We start from the raw sequence: 21,931 nt of genomic DNA on the forward strand, positions 1-21,931 counted from the left end.
CAAATTTACAACACACGACCCGGAATAGAAAACGAGATACTCTCCTGAGTCATCTGGCGCAAGAAAATGAAGAAATCGTTGGTGTAACTCGGAAGAAACGTCTCTATCTTCAGCCACTGGAAAATGACTCGAGACAATCAAAAGAGGCCAAATACACCAGGACCTACGGCCCCATCGTTTTGGCTTATTCACCGTATTTGCAAATGAAAATCAATTCGTAAATAAACTTTTATATACATGTTTTTAGTGTTCTAAAATCAAAAACTGAAAAATAAACTCTAATGGAAAACCTCAAAATCAACTTTAAATTTAAAACTGAAAATTTAATTTTTACCTAATAAGTATAAGTATAAGTGAATCAACAAGGCTGGGCGTCATCTTTTCGGGGAGATAAATTTGGTGGCGCAGCGTGTGCGTGCGTGCAATGAAAGGTTCCACATCTCTCTCGAATATTCCACCAACGGCGACAATCCATGGGTAAAAAGCCTAAAAAAACATGACCAAAAATCGTAATCAAACGGTGATTATTCAGCGAAGGACCACACAAAACAAAAGGTGGCGCAACGTGACGACTGAGGTGAAAGCTTGACAAGACACGCTGCGAGTTCCCGTAAAAAAAAAATCTAAGACGGGATATGACACATTTTAATACAATGAATCTGAACAAATGTATATCCAGATTCATAGTATTATATGTGTCACATCCAATACTAGATTAGTTTTTTATGCAACGAAGAGAGTAGATCTTTTGCTAAGTGTAGGCTAAATTCTTATCATCAGAGGAGTATACTACTCTCTCCGTCTTATAATATAAGATATAATGGGTGGATGCGACACATCCTAGTACAATGAATCTGGACAGATGTGTCACATGCACCTATTATCCCTTATATTATAGGACGGAGACAGTAAGGCCTAGTTTAGTTCATAAATTTTTTCTCCAAAACGTCACATTGAATCTTTAGACAAATGCATGGAGCATTAAATATAGATAAAAATAAAAACTATTTGCACACAGTTTACATGGAATTCTTTTAAGCCTAATTAATCTATGATTAGCCATAAGTGCTACAGTAACCCACATGTGTTAATGATGGTTTAATTAGGCTCAAAAGATTCGTCTCGCAGTTTCTAGGCGAGTTATGAAATTAGTTTTTTCATTTGTATCCAAAAACCCCTTTCAATATCCGGTGAAACATCTGATGTGCACACCCAAAAAATGTCTTTTTTGCGAACTAAACAACCCCTAATACGTAGTAGTACCAAAAATAATAAAGACAAGAGTTACACAGCGTCCCCTCATCGTTTCAATATAAACTTGTCATCCAGGACGTCAGGACATGTGCTGTTGCAAGCACGGCTACATTTTCGCCCTTCCATTGATTGTGGATGTTCTTGTGGTGGGGGGAGTTCATTGAATTCAATGTTCAACTACTTCATCAAATGAAATGCATTAGTCTGGTAGTCGTGGTTCTTTCCCTGTGTCACTACAGCGTCTACACCCACTCACCAAACAAAACAAAAGAGGTTGTAGAACGGAGATATGGAGATGTGGCATTTTTTTTTCACTATCTATCATCCATTTTGCGTGATGAACCAACCTATGCAAAGGTGTTAGTGCCCCCACAAGACAGTCTGGTCCAACTACATGTCTGCTCTGATACTCTGTGCCCTTCAATTATAAGGTCCAGTTCATGACTTCATTATGGATTTATGGTCATCTTGGAAACAAATAGGAGTATGCCCTTAAAAGGATAAAAAAAAAGTTGGAATAATATTCACAAGAATTTCCTATAGATGTAATGAAACCTCTTTACATACCTGAAATATGAAATGTTCAGGCTTGTCATCTAATTTCACTAACAAAAAATCGGTGGTGTCAAAAAATGGGGGAAATTTACAGAAACGAAAAGGGGGAAAGTCTAGCAATAGGGGTTGGGTCCAAATTCTCTGCTACTACTATTCTGCTCGCCTACACTTGCAGCATGGTCCAAAGGATTCATGATTCCATCTCGAGTTGCCTCCCATTCACGCAACGACGAGAGGAGTCTCGCCTACCGGGTCAGCTCAGGCTGCACAGGCGACAGGATGAGATCACCTCGTTCTCATGTGTTTCTGCAAGAATCTCCAAAGGGTTTGGGACTCGTTGATCGGGTGAGCTTTTTTATGTCGCGATCAGGCGGCGCCGGGGTGTTGTTGCGGGAAGCGCGGCGTCGGCACGAGCGGGTCGGCGCCTTCCTGCATCTTGTGCAGCCGCTCCGGTATCGTGGGATCGAACAGCCGCGACGTCGGGTTCTCCGCGAAGCACACGTAGTAGCATCCCACGCACGCCTGTGGCAGCGCCATCCCAATCCGTGTCTGCACAACAAAAATTCTCGTGAGCACAACAAAGAAAAAAATTGCTTCGGTCCAACAAAAAATATCTAGAGATACCGGTAACAAATCATTTCTGATTGTTGGATCTAACAATGTCCATCTTGTTCAGCTAGATCCAACAATCGGAAACGATTTGGTATCGTGAGGTACCGGTATCTCGAGATATTTTTCACTCGCTCGGAACAAATCTCCAAAAGAAAATGTGTCTAGAGAGGTGGGGCGCGAAGCTGCGGTGCGAACCATGAGGTATCCGACGAAGAAGGCGAGCAGCGAGACGGTGGCGGTGTAGTGCTTGTGCGTGGCGAACGTCCACGACCCCGCGAGCGCGACGCAGAGCGCGCCGCTGGTGACCCCGGTGAGGAAGCACACCGAGCTCGTGATGTCCGAGTCCACCAGCGCCGGCATCCCCTGTAGCCTCTCGAACTGCTCCCACGTGCTCCTCGACGCCTGCACAAACCCCCTCCCGTACGCCGCGATCTGCAAACACCACCACCCATCCGCCATTGTCACCACAAACTTAAACCATGGAGCAACAAGAACGAAGAACGGGTGTCCGTCGAAGCTCACGTGGACGAAGGCCCAGCTGTTGCCGAACTCGAAGATGGCGTTCATGACGTGGAGGCAGCAGTGCGCGCAGGAGAACATGAACTCGTCCTCGCCCTCGAGGAGGTTGAGGCCGCGGGCGACGATGCGGAGCGCCTCGATGGTGGGGACGAACAGCGAGCCGAGGCAGGCGCTGCCGAGGTTGTAGGAGAGCGCGCGCTGGAAGCTGAACTGCACGCTGGACTGCATGCCGCGGAGGTAGTAGAGCGCGATCACCCGGCTCGCCGTCAGGTTCGCCACGTTCCGCATCACCTCCGCCGTCCACATCAAGCTGAGCACCAGGCCGAGGATGGTCAGCCCCGGGAACTGGTAGTTCGCCGCGCCGATCACCGCGACGCACCACACGGAGATCCACACGAACCCAGCCGCCACCATCAGGTAGGCCGGCCCGTTCAGCCCCCGGAACTTGTCCACCGGCTGCACGGCGCGCTCGAACACCCGCGCCGTGAACCCGACGCGGCACGTCACCCAGCACGCGTACAGCCCCGTCCCAATGGAGAACATCACCATGGCGACGCCGAGCCCTACGGTGGCCGGCATGGAGAAGCACATCAGCATCGCGCCCACCGCCAGCGTGATGCCGAAGCTGGACCACAGGATGACGCCCACCATGGCGCGCGGCCACGCCCGCACCGCCTTCTGCCACGTGAACGCCAGCACGATGCTGAGCGCCACCGCGCCCTCCACCGGAGGCAGCCATTCCCGCAGCAGGCTTCGCTCGCGCTGCGCGTTCCGGGAACGCGGGTGCTGCACGATGTCCTTGACGGCCCTGAACACAAAGAACCCGACGGCGAACGTGGCCGCGGCGAGGTGGACCAGGAACACGCACAGCGTGATGCCATTGGTGTACACGCGCGAATTGAGCGACGCGAACGCCACCTGCCACACTCAAAGTTAATTAATTTACTCAATTACAACCAAATTGGATTAGCATAGGACATTACCTAGCACATGTTCTGCAACCTGAAGCTTAATCTACTACTTAATCTAACGGGCAATAGGTTTTGGTACCTATGGAATAATTGCTATGAAAATCAACTTGTACGGTGAACTGGAGATTCGATTCCAAGCATTAGTGCATTACTCTATTCTAGAGGTATTCTATTAGGGAGGTATTAGAGCTTAAGTTACACATGAGTCATCTAATGAATGAAGGCTATACGTTAGGCTACATTGATTAAGAAATCGTGTCAAACACTACCACCTCTCTTATCTTTTTCTGTCACCGAAAGGCTGAGCAACTTTGGGCTCGCACATAGCTGCACGCGTTGCTGATTTATTCGGTTGTTGCTGAGTGCAAACATTGCTAATCTGCTTGATTGATTGAAAGCATTTCCAACTTGCAAAATACTTCAACTTTCTTTTTACTCAGATACGAGTTATACCACAAAATATATCCAAAACCCAATCAAATCTTTTCAAAGTAAAATAGTAGTACAAGTGGTTTAGAATTGTATAAAACGAGATCAAACTCAACTGTCTGTATCCTCTAAAAACTGTTTCTTGGAACTAGTTAAAAAACCAATTCTGCCATTGTCGTTGCAGCCAAAGTCGCCACATGATCGCAGAAATTTTTATGCCGAAATGTCAAGTGGAGGGGATTGAACTATACAAAAGAGTTGCTTGATTATACCAAACAAAATTATTGACATGTCCACCAACCAGTTTTGTGCTACAAACAGTTGATCTCACTCACACACGCACACACACCCCACATGCGTAGAAAAGACTCAGCCAATCTCACTATTTAAATCAAGAAGATTCAGAGACCACCGAATTTTAAATTCAGCCAAAAAGAAATCAGCAAATTGGGCATTTGTTTAGTTACCTGTGGTGGGGTCTGCATGACGGGCTGGAAAGTCGCCACCTGTGGCGGCGGCTCAACGCCGCCGGAGGCCACGGACATGGGCGGCGGCGGCGCCTGCGTGGTCACCTGCAGCGGCGCCAGCGGCCGCTGCGCCTGCAGTCTCGCCACCGGCGCCCCAGGCGGCTCGTCCACCACGACCACCTTCACCTCCCTCTCCTTCGCCTCCGGCTCCCCCCCTCCTCTGCCCCTCTCCGGCACATCTCCCCGCGGCGGCGCCTGCACGAATCCAACAACGGAGCAACCCCATGAGCAAGAAGAAGCACAGTAGACAGTAGACACCACTCAGAGAGAGAGGAAAGAGCCAAGAACGGCCCGTACGGCGGCGTTGTCGGCGGCGCCCATGTCGTCGTCAGGGCACCGGGGGGAGGAGGAGGTCGACCGCGAGCGCGGCGCGGCGTGGCGTGGCTCCTCCTGGCGTCGGCGTGATGGCGAAGTGTTGTTGGTTGGGATGGTGGTGGAGTGGTGGTGGGGTGTGGACTATGGAGGATTTGGTGGCGAGAGGAGGAGGAGAGAGGGAGGAGGCGGAGGCTAATCTGTGACCGTTGGTGTGGCCTTTTCGCTCGTGCGGCAACTTACGTATTGGTGGCTGCGGTGATGGGGCGTCACAACTCATACAGTCATACGGGACGTGGTGGGCCCGGATCGTCAGTGGGTGGGTCGGTTTGTGATGTCCTCTTCTCCCTTTCGTTCTTGGGACTTGGGAGACGTTTTGTTTGGTGGGAAATTTTGCCAGAGGGTTATTCTCTTTTTAGATTTTTTAAATACAAATGTGGTTATAACCCGCAAATATTCGTCCCTCTATAACTACCCCTCCGGAAGATTTGAACCGATATATTTTGATATTGATGAAGTCACACCAAACATTTCGTTGCCGTACCACTAAAAAAAATTAACCATAAATACGAGTACCCGCATCAAATCTAAAACTTAAAGTCGAGTGAGGTGTTCTGCCATAAGGCTGAGTTCGGGAGTGGGAGCTAGGAACCCTCACTTACAACATGTAAAACAGAGCGACCGTTAGTGCATGATTTATTAGGTATTGGCTAAAATAAACTTGAAAAATAAATTAATATGATTTTTTTAAGAAACTTTCCTCTCTCTCTCTATATATATATTGCAAATACGCACTGTTTAGTACTTTGGAAAGCGTGCGCGTGAAAAACGAGAGAAGTGAGTTGGGAAAGATAGGGGAAGAAAACAACCTAAGTAACCTAACCATTTAAGCTAAGCTCATCTCACTTTTTTTTTTTCACTCTGGCATTGGCATTTTTCTAAGACGTTGGGTAGACATCACAATTTTTTTAGGAAAAAGGCATGAGCTCTGACATTCATTTATAGAGGAAAGCAAGCAAAATAAGGAAAGGTAGGCATCACAATGTCTTTTATTTTTCTTGTTTTTGTTTGGATTCTCGATCTTTGGAGTTCTGAATGTATTTTATAGTTTTATTAAGGGTGAAATGATTTGGGCTTTTTGTCGGGCACACGTTGAGCACGCAGCCACGCAGGCATGTACAGAGAGGTTTTTCCTGTTTTTTTTTTATTTTTTGGGCTGCTTTACAGAGAGGCTTGATTTGCTTGTATGGTGTGGTCCGCGTGGACCAGCCATTGTCACCTTTCAAACAACAAGGGACCACATCGTATGCAAGGGTCCTCGTACGGTAGCCCCTTTTTGGCATCTTATTTTCACTGAGGGTGATAGTATCATTGCTGTGGTAACTTTGTATTTGACGCGTCGATTGATTCCTGCATTTCTTTTTTAACCCGGCAAGAATTAGAGAAAGTTCAGAACATCCTTGTCATAGGGGGTAAAAGGTTAAGATCTGATTAGATACTACTACTAAAAGATTAATAATATGATTATGTCCATGTCGTTTGAGTGGCGTGATCATCGTGACCTTATCCACCTTCTACAGTTTCTTGGTTCTTTCGAGGTGCTAGCATCTCGTTGTTGGTAACAGATTAACAGTCAAGGGTCTGAAGAACTCTGAACATGTGCAAAGCATTGCGTTGCAGACTTTGCAGCCCATGTGCTGATGATTTGCATTTCATTCAACGGCATCTGCAAATGTTGCTACAGAGCTGCACTCCCTAGAAGATCCCTCGCAAACCAAGTTTTACTTTGACTTTTTGACCTGACATGTGTGCGATTCGACTGACATGTGCGCGATTCATGTATTGCGAAATGGTTGTGTTTTGATTGAAATTGAAACGATATGATGGAACAGTTGAAAGTTTATATGTGTAAAAAAATTTTAATTTAATAAAAAAGTTTAAAGTTTGAAGAAGAAGTTGGAAACTAAACCAGACGTCGGTTGGTTGGGTTATGTGTCCTTGTTCCTGTGCTGTCTGTGTGTCACCTGGGATGTGATTTTGAAGCTGAACAGATAACTTTCATCTGATTTTTCCTATTGCACCGACTCACTATCGTTTGACCGCCAGATACACGTAAACGAATGAGCAAGTAGAGTAGTAGTATACTCCTAGGTGCTACACACGGCGTTTGCCTTTTCGTTTTCGGTGTGAAAATCACTCATTGATTTGCCGAGAACCGATAAAACCAATGATCCTCGATCAACGCGATACGAAAACCGGCTAAAAATGACTGTTTTCACGAACTGATGATAAAAAGGTTTCACGAAAACTAACCGGTTTTTTAAAAACCTTTCGGTTTTATGAACCCTGCCTACACGAAGCTTGGACAGTGACACATATATTCCAGAGTGTGAAACAGCATACACTAGCTAAAAAAAATGGAATCAGGGACGTACATGAAATGCTTTGAGATCCGCGCTAGTCAGGGGATGTCCTAATCCGCTTCCGCTGTCAATTCGAGGCGACTGTAGATTACAAGTGCGTTTAGGACGTAAGACCGGGCAAAAACATCAGGTCCAGCTCACGTCCGACTCATCCGAATTAAAGCCTGACAGCGCCATTTCCAGGATCTTGTCAAGGTTACACTTACACGCGCCTAGGGATGTTTAGAGAGCTTCTTGCTACTATAACTTCTTTCAGAATTAGAAGCTTCTCCAAATAGTATAGATTTTGGTCTAAATTTTAAGAAGTTATAATTGTAGTATCCAGAAAATAAACTAGAAGCCAGAAGCTAAGAAAACCGGTTTTTTTAAATTATTAGAAGCTGGCTACCAAGAAGCTATTTGAATCTTAAGCTCTCAAAATTTTGCTTCGTGTAGGAAAAGATCGCTTGGCTGTTGGCTCTTGCAAGTTTCTGCAGCAGGATGTGAATTGTCGCTTTCTGCCAAGGCCAACAGAGAATCACAGCGATTATTATCTAAAGAAACAGAGAATCAGGGATAGTAATGCAAGCGGTCAGAGAGTGAGAGGCAAATATTGGTCACGAGCCCATATAATGGTCCCATTCAGAACAAAATCGGCCTTTTCTTTAGTGGTGCTGTTTGGCCCAAGATGAGAGGGAGCATGAGGCATGGATCGAGAGCTAGGCGGCTAGGCCACGAGATCATGAGCTCAATCGGTTACCCTAATAAATCAAAATCAAAGATAACTTAAATTTAAAGTTTATTTTAAGATATTTTTAAAATATTTTTTTTAAGCATTTGAGCTCTTAAGTCGTTAGATCACATTAAAAAAATTACCTTTATAAATAATTTATTATTAGAGAATATGGGTAACCGAAAACTCCACGAGTATATGTGTGTACGTAAGCCTCGTGCCGCGTGACACATGCGGTGTCTGAGCACGTAGCATGGGGTCGGGCCCCCGACGCGAATACGCGATCCGCAGCCGCAGGGCGTCGAAACAAATCTGTCGTGTACCGTATGATCACAAGTGTCGGTGGACGGTGGTGGCACGTACTAGTACGTATACGTGCACGGTGCCATCAATCAGCTGCGGTCGATTTGTCGAGACGACAAAACCCCGCAGTTATTACACAAGAAATTCGCACGCCGTCGCGGGGCCCGTTTCCGCGGAGGCTGATGTAGAGGCAAAAGCCGCCACGCTGCACGTACGTCGCCGGAGCGGATTAAACTAGCGGAGAAGAACGAACGGCCGTTGCGCCGTACGCGACAAACAGCGCCGGAGATGAAGATGATGGAGGAGGATAGGATAGGATCGCGGCGCGACGAGGAGGAGGAGGAGGAGGAGGAGGAGGAGGGCAAGACTTGCACGCGTTTCGCGGACCGGATGGCTGCGCGCAAGAGTCCCCGCTTTTCCGTGTGTGTGTGTGTGTGGGCGCTGATCTTGGCAGTGAAGTAGCGACAACTGACAAAGGCTTCTCACGCGTTGCAGTCTTGCAATATGGATGCGTGTCCAGATCTCTTGCTGCACTACACTGGCGCTGTGTTTAGCTCAGCATAAAGTTTGGATTTTTGTTGGATGATGTGACTGAAAAGTTGTGTGTATGACAGGTTGATGTGATGGAAAAAGGCTGAAGTTTGAATCCAAACTTTTGATCTAAACACAGCCTAGCTAGCACCGATTGGGGTTAACCTGAAGTACTCACTCCCACCATTTTAAATTACTACTCCCTCCATACTAAATTATAAGCATTTTTAGAAGAGTGAAGTTAAACTTTTTAAATTTAGCTATTAGTAGCAAAAAAAGTAAAAAAAATCAATCATATAAATTTAATGTTGCTAGATTTATAATTAAATAAATTATTATAATATGCAACTTTTTTTACTTAAAACATATTACTTTTGTAGATATTATCGGTTAAAGTAGTATCGTTTTATTTAAAAATACTCATATTTTAGGACGGGTGTTTTAAGTTTATCTTAAGTTAAAATGTGTTTATCTTTGCTCATTAATTTTTAAAAATCCGTGTTTTTTAATAACTTCATCTAGGAGTAAAGCCACAGCGATGCTTCAGTCAGTGTGAGCGTCATTGGCTCCAAACTTCCAATCATTCATTCAATCAATTTACAGAATGGGGTCCATCAAGGTCGTCAAGGAATTAAAAGATAAGATTGGGAGCACAACCAACAAAGTTGGGCACATCAATAGTGGAAATGTGGAACGTAGAAACCTCCACAGAAAACTGAGGCAAACTTACAAATTGTGCGGCCCTTCCTATCATTCTGGGAATCGCATCTGTTGCAACTTCCCTCCATTTTCAGGCCTTCTGATTCAGGCTGCCCCCAGCTTAGTTTGAGAAGCAAACTGCCAATAAACACAGGGTGAAAAACTGAATCAGTAACTGTAAAAATTGGTAAGCCTCAGGCGCTCAGTTTTCTTTTACCTCCTCCCATCTTTTATATGCCACCGGAAGACAAAGCCCTTTTTGTCTCCAGACTTCCTGCTCCCTCCGTGTGTAATGCAGACATGAGGAAATTCATAGCAGCACTGCAGCTTGCACTAGCAGCAGCAGTAGCTCATCTGCTGCTGACGCTGCCACCGGCACAATGCTACTGGCTCAACCCGGAGATCTACGACGCCGGCGGGCTGAGCCGGCGAGCCTTCCCGGAGGGGTTCGTGTTCGGCACGGCCGCGTCGGCGTACCAGGTGGAAGGCATGGCGAAGCAGGGTGGCCGAGGCCCTAGCATCTGGGACGCTTTCATAGAGAAACCAGGTAAAAGTAATCAGAGATTCAGAGTACTAAACTTCAGTGCAGGTGAGATGGTAAATGGTGCTCATTGTTGTTACCGTGTTCTTGTGTCCTGACAGGGACGATCCCTAATAATGCCACAGCCGATGTGACGGTTGATGAGTATCATAGGTACAAGGTGTGTAATGTGTTGTGTGTGTGTGATTCGGTGATTGTGTTTTCTCGTTGTTGTGGTTTGTGGTGTTTCTTTCTCTTTTGATGCTTGATGGTTGTTGTTTGGGGTTGTAGGAAGATGTGAACATCATGAAGAACATGGGCTTTGATGCGTATAGATTTTCGATCTCTTGGTCAAGGATTTTCCCAAGTATGTGGATTATGTCTGTACCTGCAGCAGTTCTTTTTATTGTTGTTGGTTGGATCAGTGGAGTTTGTGATTTGGAGTTTTCTATAAAAATTTAGATGGGACTGGGATGGTGAACCAGGAAGGAGTTGATTATTACAACAGGTTAATAGATTACATGGTTAAGAAAGGTAACTTTCCTAGGACACTTGCTTATCTTAGACAGTACAAAGGTTCTCTGCATCAGTGTCCTGACCTTCTCTTGGTGAATTAGGCATCACACCGTATGCAAACCTCTATCACTATGACCTACCATTAGCACTCCATGAGCAGTACTTAGGCTGGCTAAGCCCAAAGATCGTGTAAGCATTTCAACTTGAAAACTATGAACTTCAAAATTTGTAAGCTGATTGAAGCATATATTTGACAAAAAATGTGTATTCTACTGTGAAGAGAGGCGTTTGCAGACTACGCAGATTTCTGCTTCCAGACGTTCGGAGACAGGGTGAAGGACTGGTTTACCTTCAATGAGCCAAGATGCGTTGCTGCTCTAGGATATGACAATGGCTTCCATGCCCCGGGAAGGTGCTCTGGCTGTGATGCAGGAGGCAACTCCACGACAGAACCATACCTTGCTGCCCACCATCTCATCCTTTCTCATGCTGCCGCCGTCAAGCGATACCGCGAAAAGTATCAGGTAAAATAGCAGAATGACAGTTCAGCTCAAGGCTGGATTTACACTATGCAATGCAAATTATCTCAGTTACTTTTGCTATCCCTGTATCTGAGAATGTAGTCTGAAATGCATTTCTTCCAATTGAACAGCTTTATCAAAAGGGGAGGATTGGAATTCTCTTGGATTTTGTCTGGTATGAACCATTCAGTGACAGCAATGCTGATAGGGCTGCAGCACAGAGGGCAAGAGATTTTCACCTCGGATGGTAAAAATCTGAAAACACCATCTGGTTCAGGATCAAATTATCGATTATTTACTCCAGAGTTCAGATGCTCAGGTCTAGTAGCAGTCTAGATTTTTTGTGATAGTGTAGCCACAAACTGAAAGTCTGAAAGTACCCTTTTTTTTGGATCAGCAAACTGACACTATGATCTCCTTAAAGGTTCCTTGACCCCATTATCCATGGTCGGTACCCATACTCGATGCTCGAAATCGTCAAGGACAGGATGCCAACCTTCAGTGATGAGGAGTCCAGGATGGTGAAAGACTCAATAGATTATGTTGGCATCAACCACTACACCTCTTTCTACATGAAAGACCCTGGGCCATGGAACCTGACACCGACCAGTTATCAGGATGACTGGCATGTTGGGTTTGCCTGTGAGTTCTGAATACTCCACCCCCAAATCCTTCTGATTTTCTGATGCATAATTCAGTTTCTTGTAGTACTGTTTAACTGGATCAGTTGCTCATGCACTCATGTCTTTTCCAGATGAACGAAACGGCGTGCCCATTGGAGCTCAAGTAAGTGGCAGTCAATGTATTGTACAGTAGTATGTTGAACAGTTAGGAAAAGTTGAATTTCAAGTTAAATCATCACACTTCAATAGTTGAATTGATTGAATTCACGCAGGCAAACTCTTACTGGCTTTACATTGTGCCATGGGGAATCAAAAAGGCTGTGACCTATGTAAAGGAAACATATGGAAACCCTACAATGATCCTTTCTGAAAATGGTACTAATTCTATCAGAATGGTCCCTGATTCTCCGAATAATAGTTTTGTTGACAATGAAAAGTATTAAAGAAGGCTTACACTATGATCAATGTTGTGCTCTTGCAGGAATGGACCAACCTGGCAACGTCAGTATCACTCAGGGTGTGCATGATACAGTAAGAATCAGATACTACAGAAACTACATCACTGAGCTCAAGAAGGCGATAGACGATGGTGCCAAAGTGATTGGATACTTTGCTTGGTCATTGCTTGACAACTTCGAGTGGAGGCTCGGGTACACTTCCCGTTTTGGCATCATCTATGTGGACTACAAGACGCTAAAGAGGTACCCCAAGGACTCGGCTTTCTGGTTCAAGAACATGCTCTCCAGTAAGAAGAGGAACTAAAGTATGCAGACAAAAGGATCAAGCTGTGAAAGCCTCAAAGGCTTCCACTGTCAGATTTCAGAACAAAGCTAACTCTAGCGTATGCTCATCTTAGCGCGTTAGTTTAGCTTTAGTTATATGTGAAAAACAACCAATGTGGAGATTGGTAGCTTCACTAGCTTCTGCAACAGAAGGAGAAATAAATGGATTGAACTTCAATACAGATTTGTTCATCAGAACCGTAGGCTATTTGTACAATAAAGAGCTGACAGAAGGGACTATTCAAAATATCTAATAATTCCTATTCAACAGCACAGATTTCATTCCCACAGAGAAGTTCAGATAACAGTTAATTGCAAAAGGAAGTGTCTGAAAATGGAACTCATTATACTTAATTACTCCAGTTCGACATACACTAATATAAAGCGCGATGACATAAAATCTCTGGGTGTATGATTGTGTGTCTATATTTCTATCCAGTAGCCTATCTTTACAAATATATCTGCAAGCTCTTTCTAACATGGGAACTTTGCTTTCTCCTATGGCTATACTTCTTATATGCAGGAAGGCAAAATTAAACAGTAATTAAGACAGACAGGTAGTAGAAATTACTAAATACTGCTCAGAAGTCACTTGGCCTCTCCAATAGCTTTACAGTTACCATCTCTTTTGCTATAAACACAACTTAGTTAACTTCATTGGGTCAGCCTGTGACCTGAAAATTCATCAAAAGGAAAATAGTACTCATGAGAAATCATGGGAATAGCTAAATAGTAATGAATGTATTCTGCAAAGTTAATAAGAGCTGATAATTCACAAATTTGAGACATCACATTTTGTGATGTCTGCCTGTGCAGTGGCCGTCATAACATGTCACTGTTGCTGTGAACTTTGCCTGTGCTGAGCTCCCAACACAATAAATAGAGCTTCTAGAATGGGGTACTAAAGAGTGATCAGTGAGCACTACCGCAAATTTAACTCAGGTTTAAGAACTGCTTCAAATGTGTATGTCCCACTGGGCCACTGGAAATTACTAAGCTCAGTAGCTCACTAACTCGATTCAAAAAATTTGCACACTATCAAAGGGTAATACTACTCCAATATGAAAATCTCTTAAGCTACAATACAATGAGCCACCATCATTCAACAGCACAGAACATGCATCGAATTTCGTATTCCCGTCTCAATTCAAACAGTTGGCATGAGTTTCACATACCATGTAAACATATGGATCATTGCGGCCACCAGAGCCAGAACGTCGCAAGCAGCCCGGACGCTTCAGCAGCCTGCGGATTCCACACAAACAATTTAGCAACACGGAAACCATTTCAAAACCGCTTCAGATTGGAATTAACATGGCAACCATTTCAAAACCGCTTCAAATTGAAATTAACATGACAACCATTTCAAAAGCGTTTCAAATTGCAATTGGCAGCAGTGTGGTACTCACAAGCGCAGCGCCTTGCTGGTGCCAGCATTGTCGCCGACGGCGGCACGGATGGTCGTCTCCGTTGCCGGCACCGCTCCCGGCCGCGACAACCACTTCATGATCTTGTCCGCCCTTCGCGGCAGCTGGTCGCCACCGCCACTCGGCGGAGGCCGGTGGGATCTCCCCGACGTGGCCGTGGAGCCTGCAGACGCGGTCCCCGTGACGGTGCTCCCCTCGCTGGCCACAGCGCTGTTCCTCTCGCTCTCGTCCTCATCGTCGTCGATGTGGATCCACACGCCCTTCCTCTTCTTCGACGACTCGCCCTGAAACAGCGTGTTCGTCGCCTTGGCGAGCACCTAGAGTCAACGAGGAGCAGAGCCATTAGCACCGATGAAACTATTGGCGTTCGCGATCTAGCACATCAGATTATTTACCTTGGGGTCGATGCGGCGGAGGGAGGCGACGACGGCGAGCACGCGGAGGGGGTCGACGGGGCGACCGCGCTGCGCGGAGTCGGACACGCACGACCTCGCCGAGGTGCCGGAGTAGGACGCGGAGGATCCCGAGTAGCACGAGAGCTCGTCACTGCAATGAACGGGGAGGCGCCGCCGCACGGGGCGGTGAATTCGTCGCGCCGAACACCGAATGGAGAAAACCAGAGTGCTGCGCGCGGAAGTAGTACCTAACAGTGGGAGGAGGTGGAGGCGGGGACGGCGCTGGCGGCGAGTCGGCGAGAACGAGGAGCGCGACGGCGCCGGCGACATCGGCGAAGTTGGGGAACGCCGCCACGGCGGCGGTGGCGGCAAGAGCTGAATCCATCTCGTCGCCGGCAAGTGGGGCTCGAGATTTTTGTGGGGATATCAAAAGGGAGACAACTTTTGAATTTTCGAGCGTGTTGGAAAGCCAGCACGCGATGACGTGTGCAAGCCAGCAAAGCAACGGCCCATAGGATAGGCACGGCTACACACGGCCCATAAAGGCCCATGATTGGGCCCAAAATGGGGAAAATCCCCTCTCTCTGTCGCCTCTCGGGCCTCGTCGCCGGCGGCGAAACAACCTCGCGGGCTGCGCGGCGCCGCCGCGAGGCCATTGACTCCGACGAGGACTAGCTGTCCACCTCGGCAGCAACGCCACTACTACCAAGTGGAGGAGTAGTAGTACTCCACCAAGTCGCCTCTCCCCTCTCCCATCTCGCCACCACCCCTACGCCCAAAAATGGCGAGTTCCAGATGCCGCGTGGCCTACGTCGTCCTCGCGGCGCTCGCGGCGGCGCCGTTCCTGCTGCTCCTCCTCTACGGCGGCGGGTCCCCGTCCGCGCTCTGCCTCGCCGCCGCACGCTCCGGCGGCGCGTCGCGCCGGCTCCAGTACCCGTCTGTCGCGTGGTCGCGCGTGCCCCCTCTCCCGGTGCTCCCGTCCTCGCCGCTCCCGTCGCTGCGCGCCTCCAGGTGGATCATCTTCGCCGCGGCGGCCCACCACCCGCGCCACCGCCCGCTGCCCGCGGTCCCCGGGTGGCAGCTCCTCGCCGTGGCCGACGAGACCACGCCCCCGGACTGGTCGCACCCGGGCGCCGCGCTGCTCACGCTCACCGACCAGGCGCGCCTCGGGTTCCGCTCCGTTGCCTTCCTCCCCGCGCGCGGCCACGCCCGCAAGGCCGCCGCCTACCTCTTCGCCGTGCAGCGCGGCGCGCGCGTCATCTACGACGCGGACGCGCGCAACGCCGTCCTGGGCAGTAACCTCACCAAGCACTTCGATGTCGATCTGGACCATCGCCAAGGGGGCGGCGTGCTCTTGCAGTACAGCCATGCGGATCCCAACCGCACGGTGGTGAATCCCTACGTGCACTTTGGGCAGCCGTCGGTGTGGCCGCGGGGGTTGCCGCTGCACAAAGCCGGGGAGGTGGGTGTGGAAGAATTCTACACTCAGGTGTTCGGTGGCGGGCAGTTCATACAGCAGGGGCTGTGCAATGGCCTACCGGATGTTGACGCTGTGTTCTACTTCACTCGGAAATCATCGGAAATGGAAGCTTTTGATCTCCGGTTTGATGCAGATGCGCCTAAGGTCGCACTTCCTCAGGGCATGATGGCTCCAATCAACTCAGTTAATACACTGTTCCATTCACCGGCATTTTGGGGGCTTGCATTGCCAGTATCAGTGAGTCCAATGGCAGCTGATGTTATACGTGGGTATTGGTCGCAGCGCATATTATGGGAGATTGGGGGTTACTTAGTGGTCTACCCACCGACTGTGCACCGCATGGATAATGTGCATGCTCACCCATTTGATGATGAGAAGGATATCCATGTCAGTGTAGGGAGGCTGATAGATTTCCTAATGGAGTGGCGGTCACATAAGCAGACACTCTTTGAACGTATTCTTGATTTGAGTTATGCGATGACTGAGGAGGGGTTCTGGGGAGAGAAGGATTTGCAGTTCATGTCCGCGTGGCTGCAAGATCTGGTCTCTGTTGGTTACCGGCAGCCAAGGTTGATGTCATTGGAGATTGATCGGCCAAGGGCGACCATTGGACATGGGGACAAGCAGGTGTTTGTCCCCAAGAAACTGCCTGCCGTACATCTTGGTGTTGAGGAGATTGGGGAAGTTAGCACTGAGATTGGAAATCTCATAAAATGGAGGAAGCACTTTGGTGATGTTGTGCTTATAGTGCACTGCACCGTACCTGTGGACCGTGTTGCACTTGAGTGGAGATTGCTTTATGGTCGTATATTCAGGGCAGTTGTTATTCTTTCAGAGAAAAGCAATTCAGATCTTGCTGTTGAAGTCAGCAACTTGGCACAAGCTTACAAGTGAGTGAAATCAGCTTGGTATTTATGATTCTAACCAATCAACAGTAAAATGTTACGCTTCAAGTCATCATAACTCACAAATCTTACTGACCACTTCATCCAGTAAAGTTTCATTTACTTGAATATGTAAAAAGCTTGCAGCACTTACTGATACATTTCCACTATAGGTTCTTGCCAAAGGTGTTTGACCAGTTTGCAGGTGCTGGGGGATTTATGTTCCTTCAGGATCATATGATCCTCAATTATTGGAACCTCTATGATTTTGACAAGGCTAAGCTCTGGATAACCAACAAGGTGCATGCTCATGTCCTGGTTTCCAAAATATATGTGTGAATTTCTTTGTCCCATCAAATTAACTCATCCTTTTCTCCATAGGTGAAGGAATCATGGTCCGATGTCCCCTTACATGGCAATAAAATTGAATGGTTCATTAACCAAGGAGATATGGTAAAAAAGGCAATTGCTAGCTTTCCATTTCAATATCAAGCCAACTACAAAAGAAGTGTTGGCGAAGATAAGATAATTCATTGCAACAGTGAGATATTCTACATACCTCGAAGTCACATTGGTGACTTTTCTTATCTAGTTCAAGCTATTGGAAGCTTAGACATTCATCACAGTATTGCTATCCCCATGTTGTTCCTTGCAATGGATTTGCCAAGCAATTTTGAATCAAAAGCTTTGACCAAACTTATTTATAGGACAAATGTGCCATCAAATGCCACTTTTGCAACAATATACACTGCTCAAGCACATGCAGTGTACCCAATGAAGGTTCAGAATGAGATAGATTTTGTAGAGCTAATCAGAGTCATGGCTTCAGGTGATCCGTTTCTTATGGAATTGATCTGATGTAGGAATTCACTAAAACTGTATACTTCGGACTGGGAAGGGAAAACAAAACAAAGTTTATTCAGTATATTGTTTTGTTCCTCTTTGCCATCCACTTCAGCTGTAAGTTCAATTTAACACCCTTTTTGTTGAGCAAGATATGCTGTTTTTTCTTGGTGTCATTTACATGTGGAATCAGATGCCAGAAACTTACTTTGTCAAGATTGGAATGTTCACAATTAAATTACTAAGGTGTTCTCATTTTTAACTTGCTACTGTAGTCACATTGGCCACATTAGTATATCACACTATTTCCTGTTGGCTAAATTCCTGTTTTTGTACAGTTGTCGTACATATGTAAAGTATGGAGTGAAGGATCGTAATACTCTAGTGTAGTTTTCTTAAAATAGTTACTGATATTCTGTGTTCACAACCACCTGCTTTATATTCCTAGTAGGTATCAAATACTAGTCTGCAAATGAACAAGTGATTAAGTGACAATAAGTAACATATTCCAAAGAAAGAACTTCTACCCATGCTCCATTTTTCATTCACAGGCACCCTCTTTGTTAGACACTGTATCCTCGTGTATGTCATGTTACAACTTTTTATAAATTACACAAATTGTACAAGTCTCAACTCTCAATTCAGTGAGACAGAAGGATTTCTCCTCCTTTTTTGAATGCAGGATCTGATTGATCAAACAAATTTACCAGTTAATTCCTTCAATCTTGTCTTCAACCTCAGAGTAGAGCTCCCTGAGCTTTTCCAAGTTTTCCTCTGATGTTTCCCATTAGCCTCTACCACTGGCTTCTAGGCAGGTCTGAACTAGCTTCCTGAATGAATTGGGGTTAGTGTCCATGAGCCTCTTCCTCATAGCCTCATCTTCAATAAATGTGGCATTTGCCTCCTCATAAACCCAGTTGACAACCTGTCCAGATTTTGCACTCCATACAACAGTTTTTGTCAGCCGCTTCTCAATCTCTCTAACTCCCTCGTAGCCACTTTTCATCATCCCCTCGTACCACTTAGGGTTCAGTAGCTTTGTCCTTGCATCAAGGCGCACTGTCTCTGACAATGTCCTCACCTGTGCATTTGCTGTGGTTGTATCTGCTATGTATGAGGAAGGTGCCCGCTCATCCTTGCGCAGTCCTTGCACCAGCTTTGTCGGGTCTGAGTCAAAGTAGTGGCTCACATCTGTGAGTGAAATCTCTGATGAGTCTAGGTTCTGGAATGTGGCATCTGCTGTTGCTAGAGCAAGCTCAAATGTCTTGCGTTGCTCTCGCATGCCTGCCCCTGGAGCATCACTATCAAATGCAAAAGACTTTCGACTCAGGTACATGTCCTGGAGCTGCTTCTCATCAGTCCATGATGCATTCTCCACTGCCAAGTTCACATTCGATGAGTAAGAGCCTGATGCATTTGAGAATACCCTTGTTGTCGCCTCTCTTAATGAAACACCAAGTTCCTGTGCCTGCTCCTGTGCATGCTTACGCACGTAGTTCATCTCTTCTGGCTCATCCAGTTTGGCAACCATCTTCACTGCCCTGTCCAGTAGATTCGTCTGCATCAGTGTGTTCCAGAAGTACATTAGTTCAGCTATGATTTTTCCTTGCATGTGCACAAAATTCTACATATGTAAGGCTGGGGCAGAATTCATACCTGGTTGATGAAAAGATCTCTGAAGACACCTGAGCAATTGACAACAACGTCAATCCTGGGACGTCCAAGCTCCTCAAGGCTGACAGGTTCCACACGGTTGACACGGCCAAATGTGTCAGCAACCGAGCGCACACCAATCATCCACAGCACCTGGGCCAATGACTCACCATTGGTCTTGATGTTATCGGTGCCCCGCAAGACAAGTGCAATTGTCTCAGGATACTTGCCACCATTATCAACCTTTTGCCGCTCCAGCAGACGGTCTACAACAATTTTGGCGCTCTTCATGGCAGCTATAGTTGGCATTGTCTGAGGGTCAAGAGCATGGATGCTTTTCCCTGTTGGGAGAACCTTCAGGTTATGGATTGGATCACCACCAGGGCCAGGTTCAACATAGCTTCCCTCGAGGGCAAGTTTCAAGCTTCCCAGCTCATTATCTGCCACAATTAGCTTCAAGCATTCTCCCAAGAATGTAAACAAGGTTCTCAACTTCTCTCTGTCTGCCCTGATGAACTTGGTCTTGGACAAGTGTTGTACCCATGGTTCTGATAAACCAAAACCAAGCATGGTACTAAGTTTGTTTGTAACATCAACAACTTGCCCTTTGCTGTTTGTAGTCCTCTCAACAAAGGCAGTGATGGCACCACGTGAAGCTTCTGTTATCTGCCTCAACAGTTCAACATCAGCCAGTATTCCCTTGTCACTTCCTCTGTACACATCTTCAATGTTCCTGCCCACTGTCTGAGCAAGTATGTTGGGCAGTGAGTATATTTCATCCTCTGGGCGATCAAGGGAAGCTATGTTCACCAGGGTGGCCACAGCCTCAATGGCACTTGGTGGCTCACCTATCACATGCAAACCGCATGGCAGGAGGCGTGATTCTATTTCCATGATCTTGGCGTACACCTTTCCAACAATAAGGTCACGCTCATTTGGTGGAAGCTCCATACGTTCCTCGGGCAAAGGGAACATCCTTGTCAAGATTAACTGTTTTGCAGTGCTAATGATTGAGCTCACAATCTGCGGACCACGTCCTGTGTCCTTGAGAGATTGGTAAGAAGAGATGAGCTCTGAAAGCTGCTTGAGCCCTTTGTAGAGACCAACATTTTCAGCTGGTGGTGTCAGGTAGCTTATGGTGTTTGCATAGCTTCTACGCTTGCCAACAGTTGCTTCTGATGGGTTGTTTGCTGCATAGCAGTAGATATTGGGGATGTTGCCAATGAGACTGTCAGGATAGCATGCATCACTCATCCCAACTTGCTTCCCTGGCATGAACTCAAGAGACCCATGGGTACCAAAGTGACAGCATCAGCCTGGAAGATCTTCTCAACAAAGGTGTGGTATGCTGCAAAGCCATGGTGAGGGCTAGCAGATTTTGAGAACAAAAGCCGCATCGGATCTCCTTCATAGCCAAAAGTGGGCTGAACTCCAATGAATACATTGCCATACTGTTTCCCATAGACAAGTAGGTTTTTCACCATCAGAATTAAGGTTCCCAGGTGGCTTGCCCCAGTTCTCCTCCAGCAAGGAGGCATAGGAAGGTGAGTGACTGGTACTCCCGCACATTCATGCGATAAGCAACATTGAGGTTGGGACTGTTGAATTGGGCCTCCTTATCATGAATAACCTCCTCGATGAAGGGCCTCAGCTGTCAGCTGTGTCTGGAAGACCCTCAACATTGTAGCCATCCTTCTTCAGATCTTGGAGGACGGAATAGATGGAGTTGAAAACATTCAGGTATGCCGCTGTGCCAACATTACCTTTGTCTGGTGGGAAGCTGAAAACAGTGATGGCCAGTTTCTTCTCCTCCGCAGAGAAAGAAAGAAGGTAACTATTTCTGTGTGCTTTGCAAACCTAGTCAGCATACAACACTTGGAATGAGTATTTTCACTTAGGAACTTTTCGCGAAACTGCAAACTAGATAGCATAATTGGATTATGGGATCATACACCTAAACTTTTTTTACTTTATGTCTACAAATGATCGTACTGTTTCATTTGAAGGACTTGGAACTTCAATCAGTAGGCAGTTTTAGCATATATGTAATGCTACAATAAATTCTCAAAAAAAAATAATGCTACAATATATTCCTGATTGAACTTCATGTTAAGGTATGCATCACAGGGATTATGTAGCAAGCTTGTGGCACCGTTATGTACATGAGTTCTTCGGAGGATGGTAGAGTTGATTGATCGATTACACGAGTAGTTCTAGTTTTCAGTTGAGCATACTTTATGCACCTTAAGTATTGAGCTTTTTGTTCTCACATGATGTGTTGTTTCATTTGAAAGATAACTTTCAGTTGACAGCTAATGATTGCATAACACGTGGCTTTTCATTGAACTTCATATCATATATATGATGGTATGCATTACTGGATTTTTCATATCAGGATTGCGGCATCAAATGTACAAGAGCTCTCTTCATGGGATGAATG

General features: G+C 46.4%; 4 protein-coding genes and 1 pseudogene across 8 annotated transcripts; 2 read left to right on the forward strand and 3 right to left on the reverse strand.

The window, feature by feature from the left end:
- Positions 1-1,673: 1,673 nt before the first annotated feature.
- Positions 1,674-5,412, reverse strand: LOC127780441 (uncharacterized). The gene is made up of 5 exons (XM_052307345.1): positions 5,165-5,412; positions 4,808-5,062; positions 2,944-3,858; positions 2,617-2,853; positions 1,674-2,358 (listed from the first exon to the last, which is right to left on the reverse strand). The coding sequence occupies exons 1-5, from the start codon at positions 5,186-5,188 to the stop codon at positions 2,176-2,178; spliced, it is 1,614 nt and encodes a 537-aa protein (XP_052163305.1). The 5' UTR covers positions 5,189-5,412; the 3' UTR covers positions 1,674-2,175.
- Positions 5,413-9,846: 4,434 nt separating this feature from the next.
- LOC127778735 (beta-glucosidase 26) lies at positions 9,847-13,082 on the forward strand. Of its 3 annotated transcripts, none has more exons than XM_052305354.1 (12): positions 9,847-10,034; positions 10,117-10,394; positions 10,490-10,548; positions 10,659-10,734; positions 10,830-10,901; positions 10,985-11,072; positions 11,164-11,407; positions 11,536-11,651; positions 11,829-12,046; positions 12,159-12,190; positions 12,300-12,402; positions 12,509-13,082. In XM_052305354.1, the coding sequence occupies exons 2-12, from the start codon at positions 10,148-10,150 to the stop codon at positions 12,787-12,789; spliced, it is 1,536 nt and encodes a 511-aa protein (XP_052161314.1). In that variant the 5' UTR covers positions 9,847-10,034; positions 10,117-10,147; the 3' UTR covers positions 12,790-13,082. The 3 variants fall into 3 exon arrangements, with proteins under 3 accessions (XP_052161314.1, XP_052161316.1, XP_052161313.1); XM_052305356.1 differs by having other exon boundaries at positions 10,146-10,394; XM_052305353.1 differs by lacking the exon at positions 9,847-10,034 and having other exon boundaries at positions 10,060-10,394.
- Positions 13,083-13,132: 50 nt separating this feature from the next.
- LOC127778736 (uncharacterized) lies at positions 13,133-15,199 on the reverse strand. 2 transcript variants are annotated; one of them, XM_052305358.1, is made up of 5 exons: positions 14,880-15,199; positions 14,632-14,782; positions 14,219-14,553; positions 13,985-14,054; positions 13,133-13,483 (listed from the first exon to the last, which is right to left on the reverse strand). In XM_052305358.1, exons 1-5 carry the CDS (start codon positions 15,014-15,016, stop codon positions 13,472-13,474), a joined length of 705 nt encoding a protein of 234 aa, XP_052161318.1. In that variant the 5' UTR covers positions 15,017-15,199; the 3' UTR covers positions 13,133-13,471. The 2 variants fall into 2 exon arrangements, with proteins under 2 accessions (XP_052161318.1, XP_052161317.1); XM_052305357.1 differs by having other exon boundaries at positions 14,632-15,097.
- A 36-nt stretch (positions 15,200-15,235) lies between these two features.
- LOC127778734 (probable glycosyltransferase STELLO1) lies at positions 15,236-18,666 on the forward strand. Of its 2 annotated transcripts, XR_008018557.1 has the most exons (4): positions 15,236-17,001; positions 17,169-17,295; positions 17,377-17,955; positions 18,521-18,666. XR_008018557.1 is itself a non-coding variant. In XM_052305352.1 (3 exons), the coding sequence occupies exons 1-3, from the start codon at positions 15,413-15,415 to the stop codon at positions 17,851-17,853; spliced, it is 2,193 nt and encodes a 730-aa protein (XP_052161312.1). In that variant the 5' UTR covers positions 15,236-15,412; the 3' UTR covers positions 17,854-18,076. The 2 variants fall into 2 exon arrangements, 1 of the variants encoding a protein (XP_052161312.1); XM_052305352.1 differs by lacking the exon at positions 18,521-18,666 and having other exon boundaries at positions 17,377-18,076.
- Positions 18,311-21,079, reverse strand: LOC127778737 (magnesium-chelatase subunit ChlH, chloroplastic-like; annotated as a pseudogene).
- Between the last annotated feature and the right edge of the window lie 852 nt (positions 21,080-21,931).

This window comes from Oryza glaberrima, chromosome 7 (assembly GCF_000147395.1).
Source record: "Oryza glaberrima chromosome 7, OglaRS2, whole genome shotgun sequence".
NCBI lineage: Eukaryota > Viridiplantae > Streptophyta > Magnoliopsida > Poales > Poaceae > Oryza > Oryza glaberrima.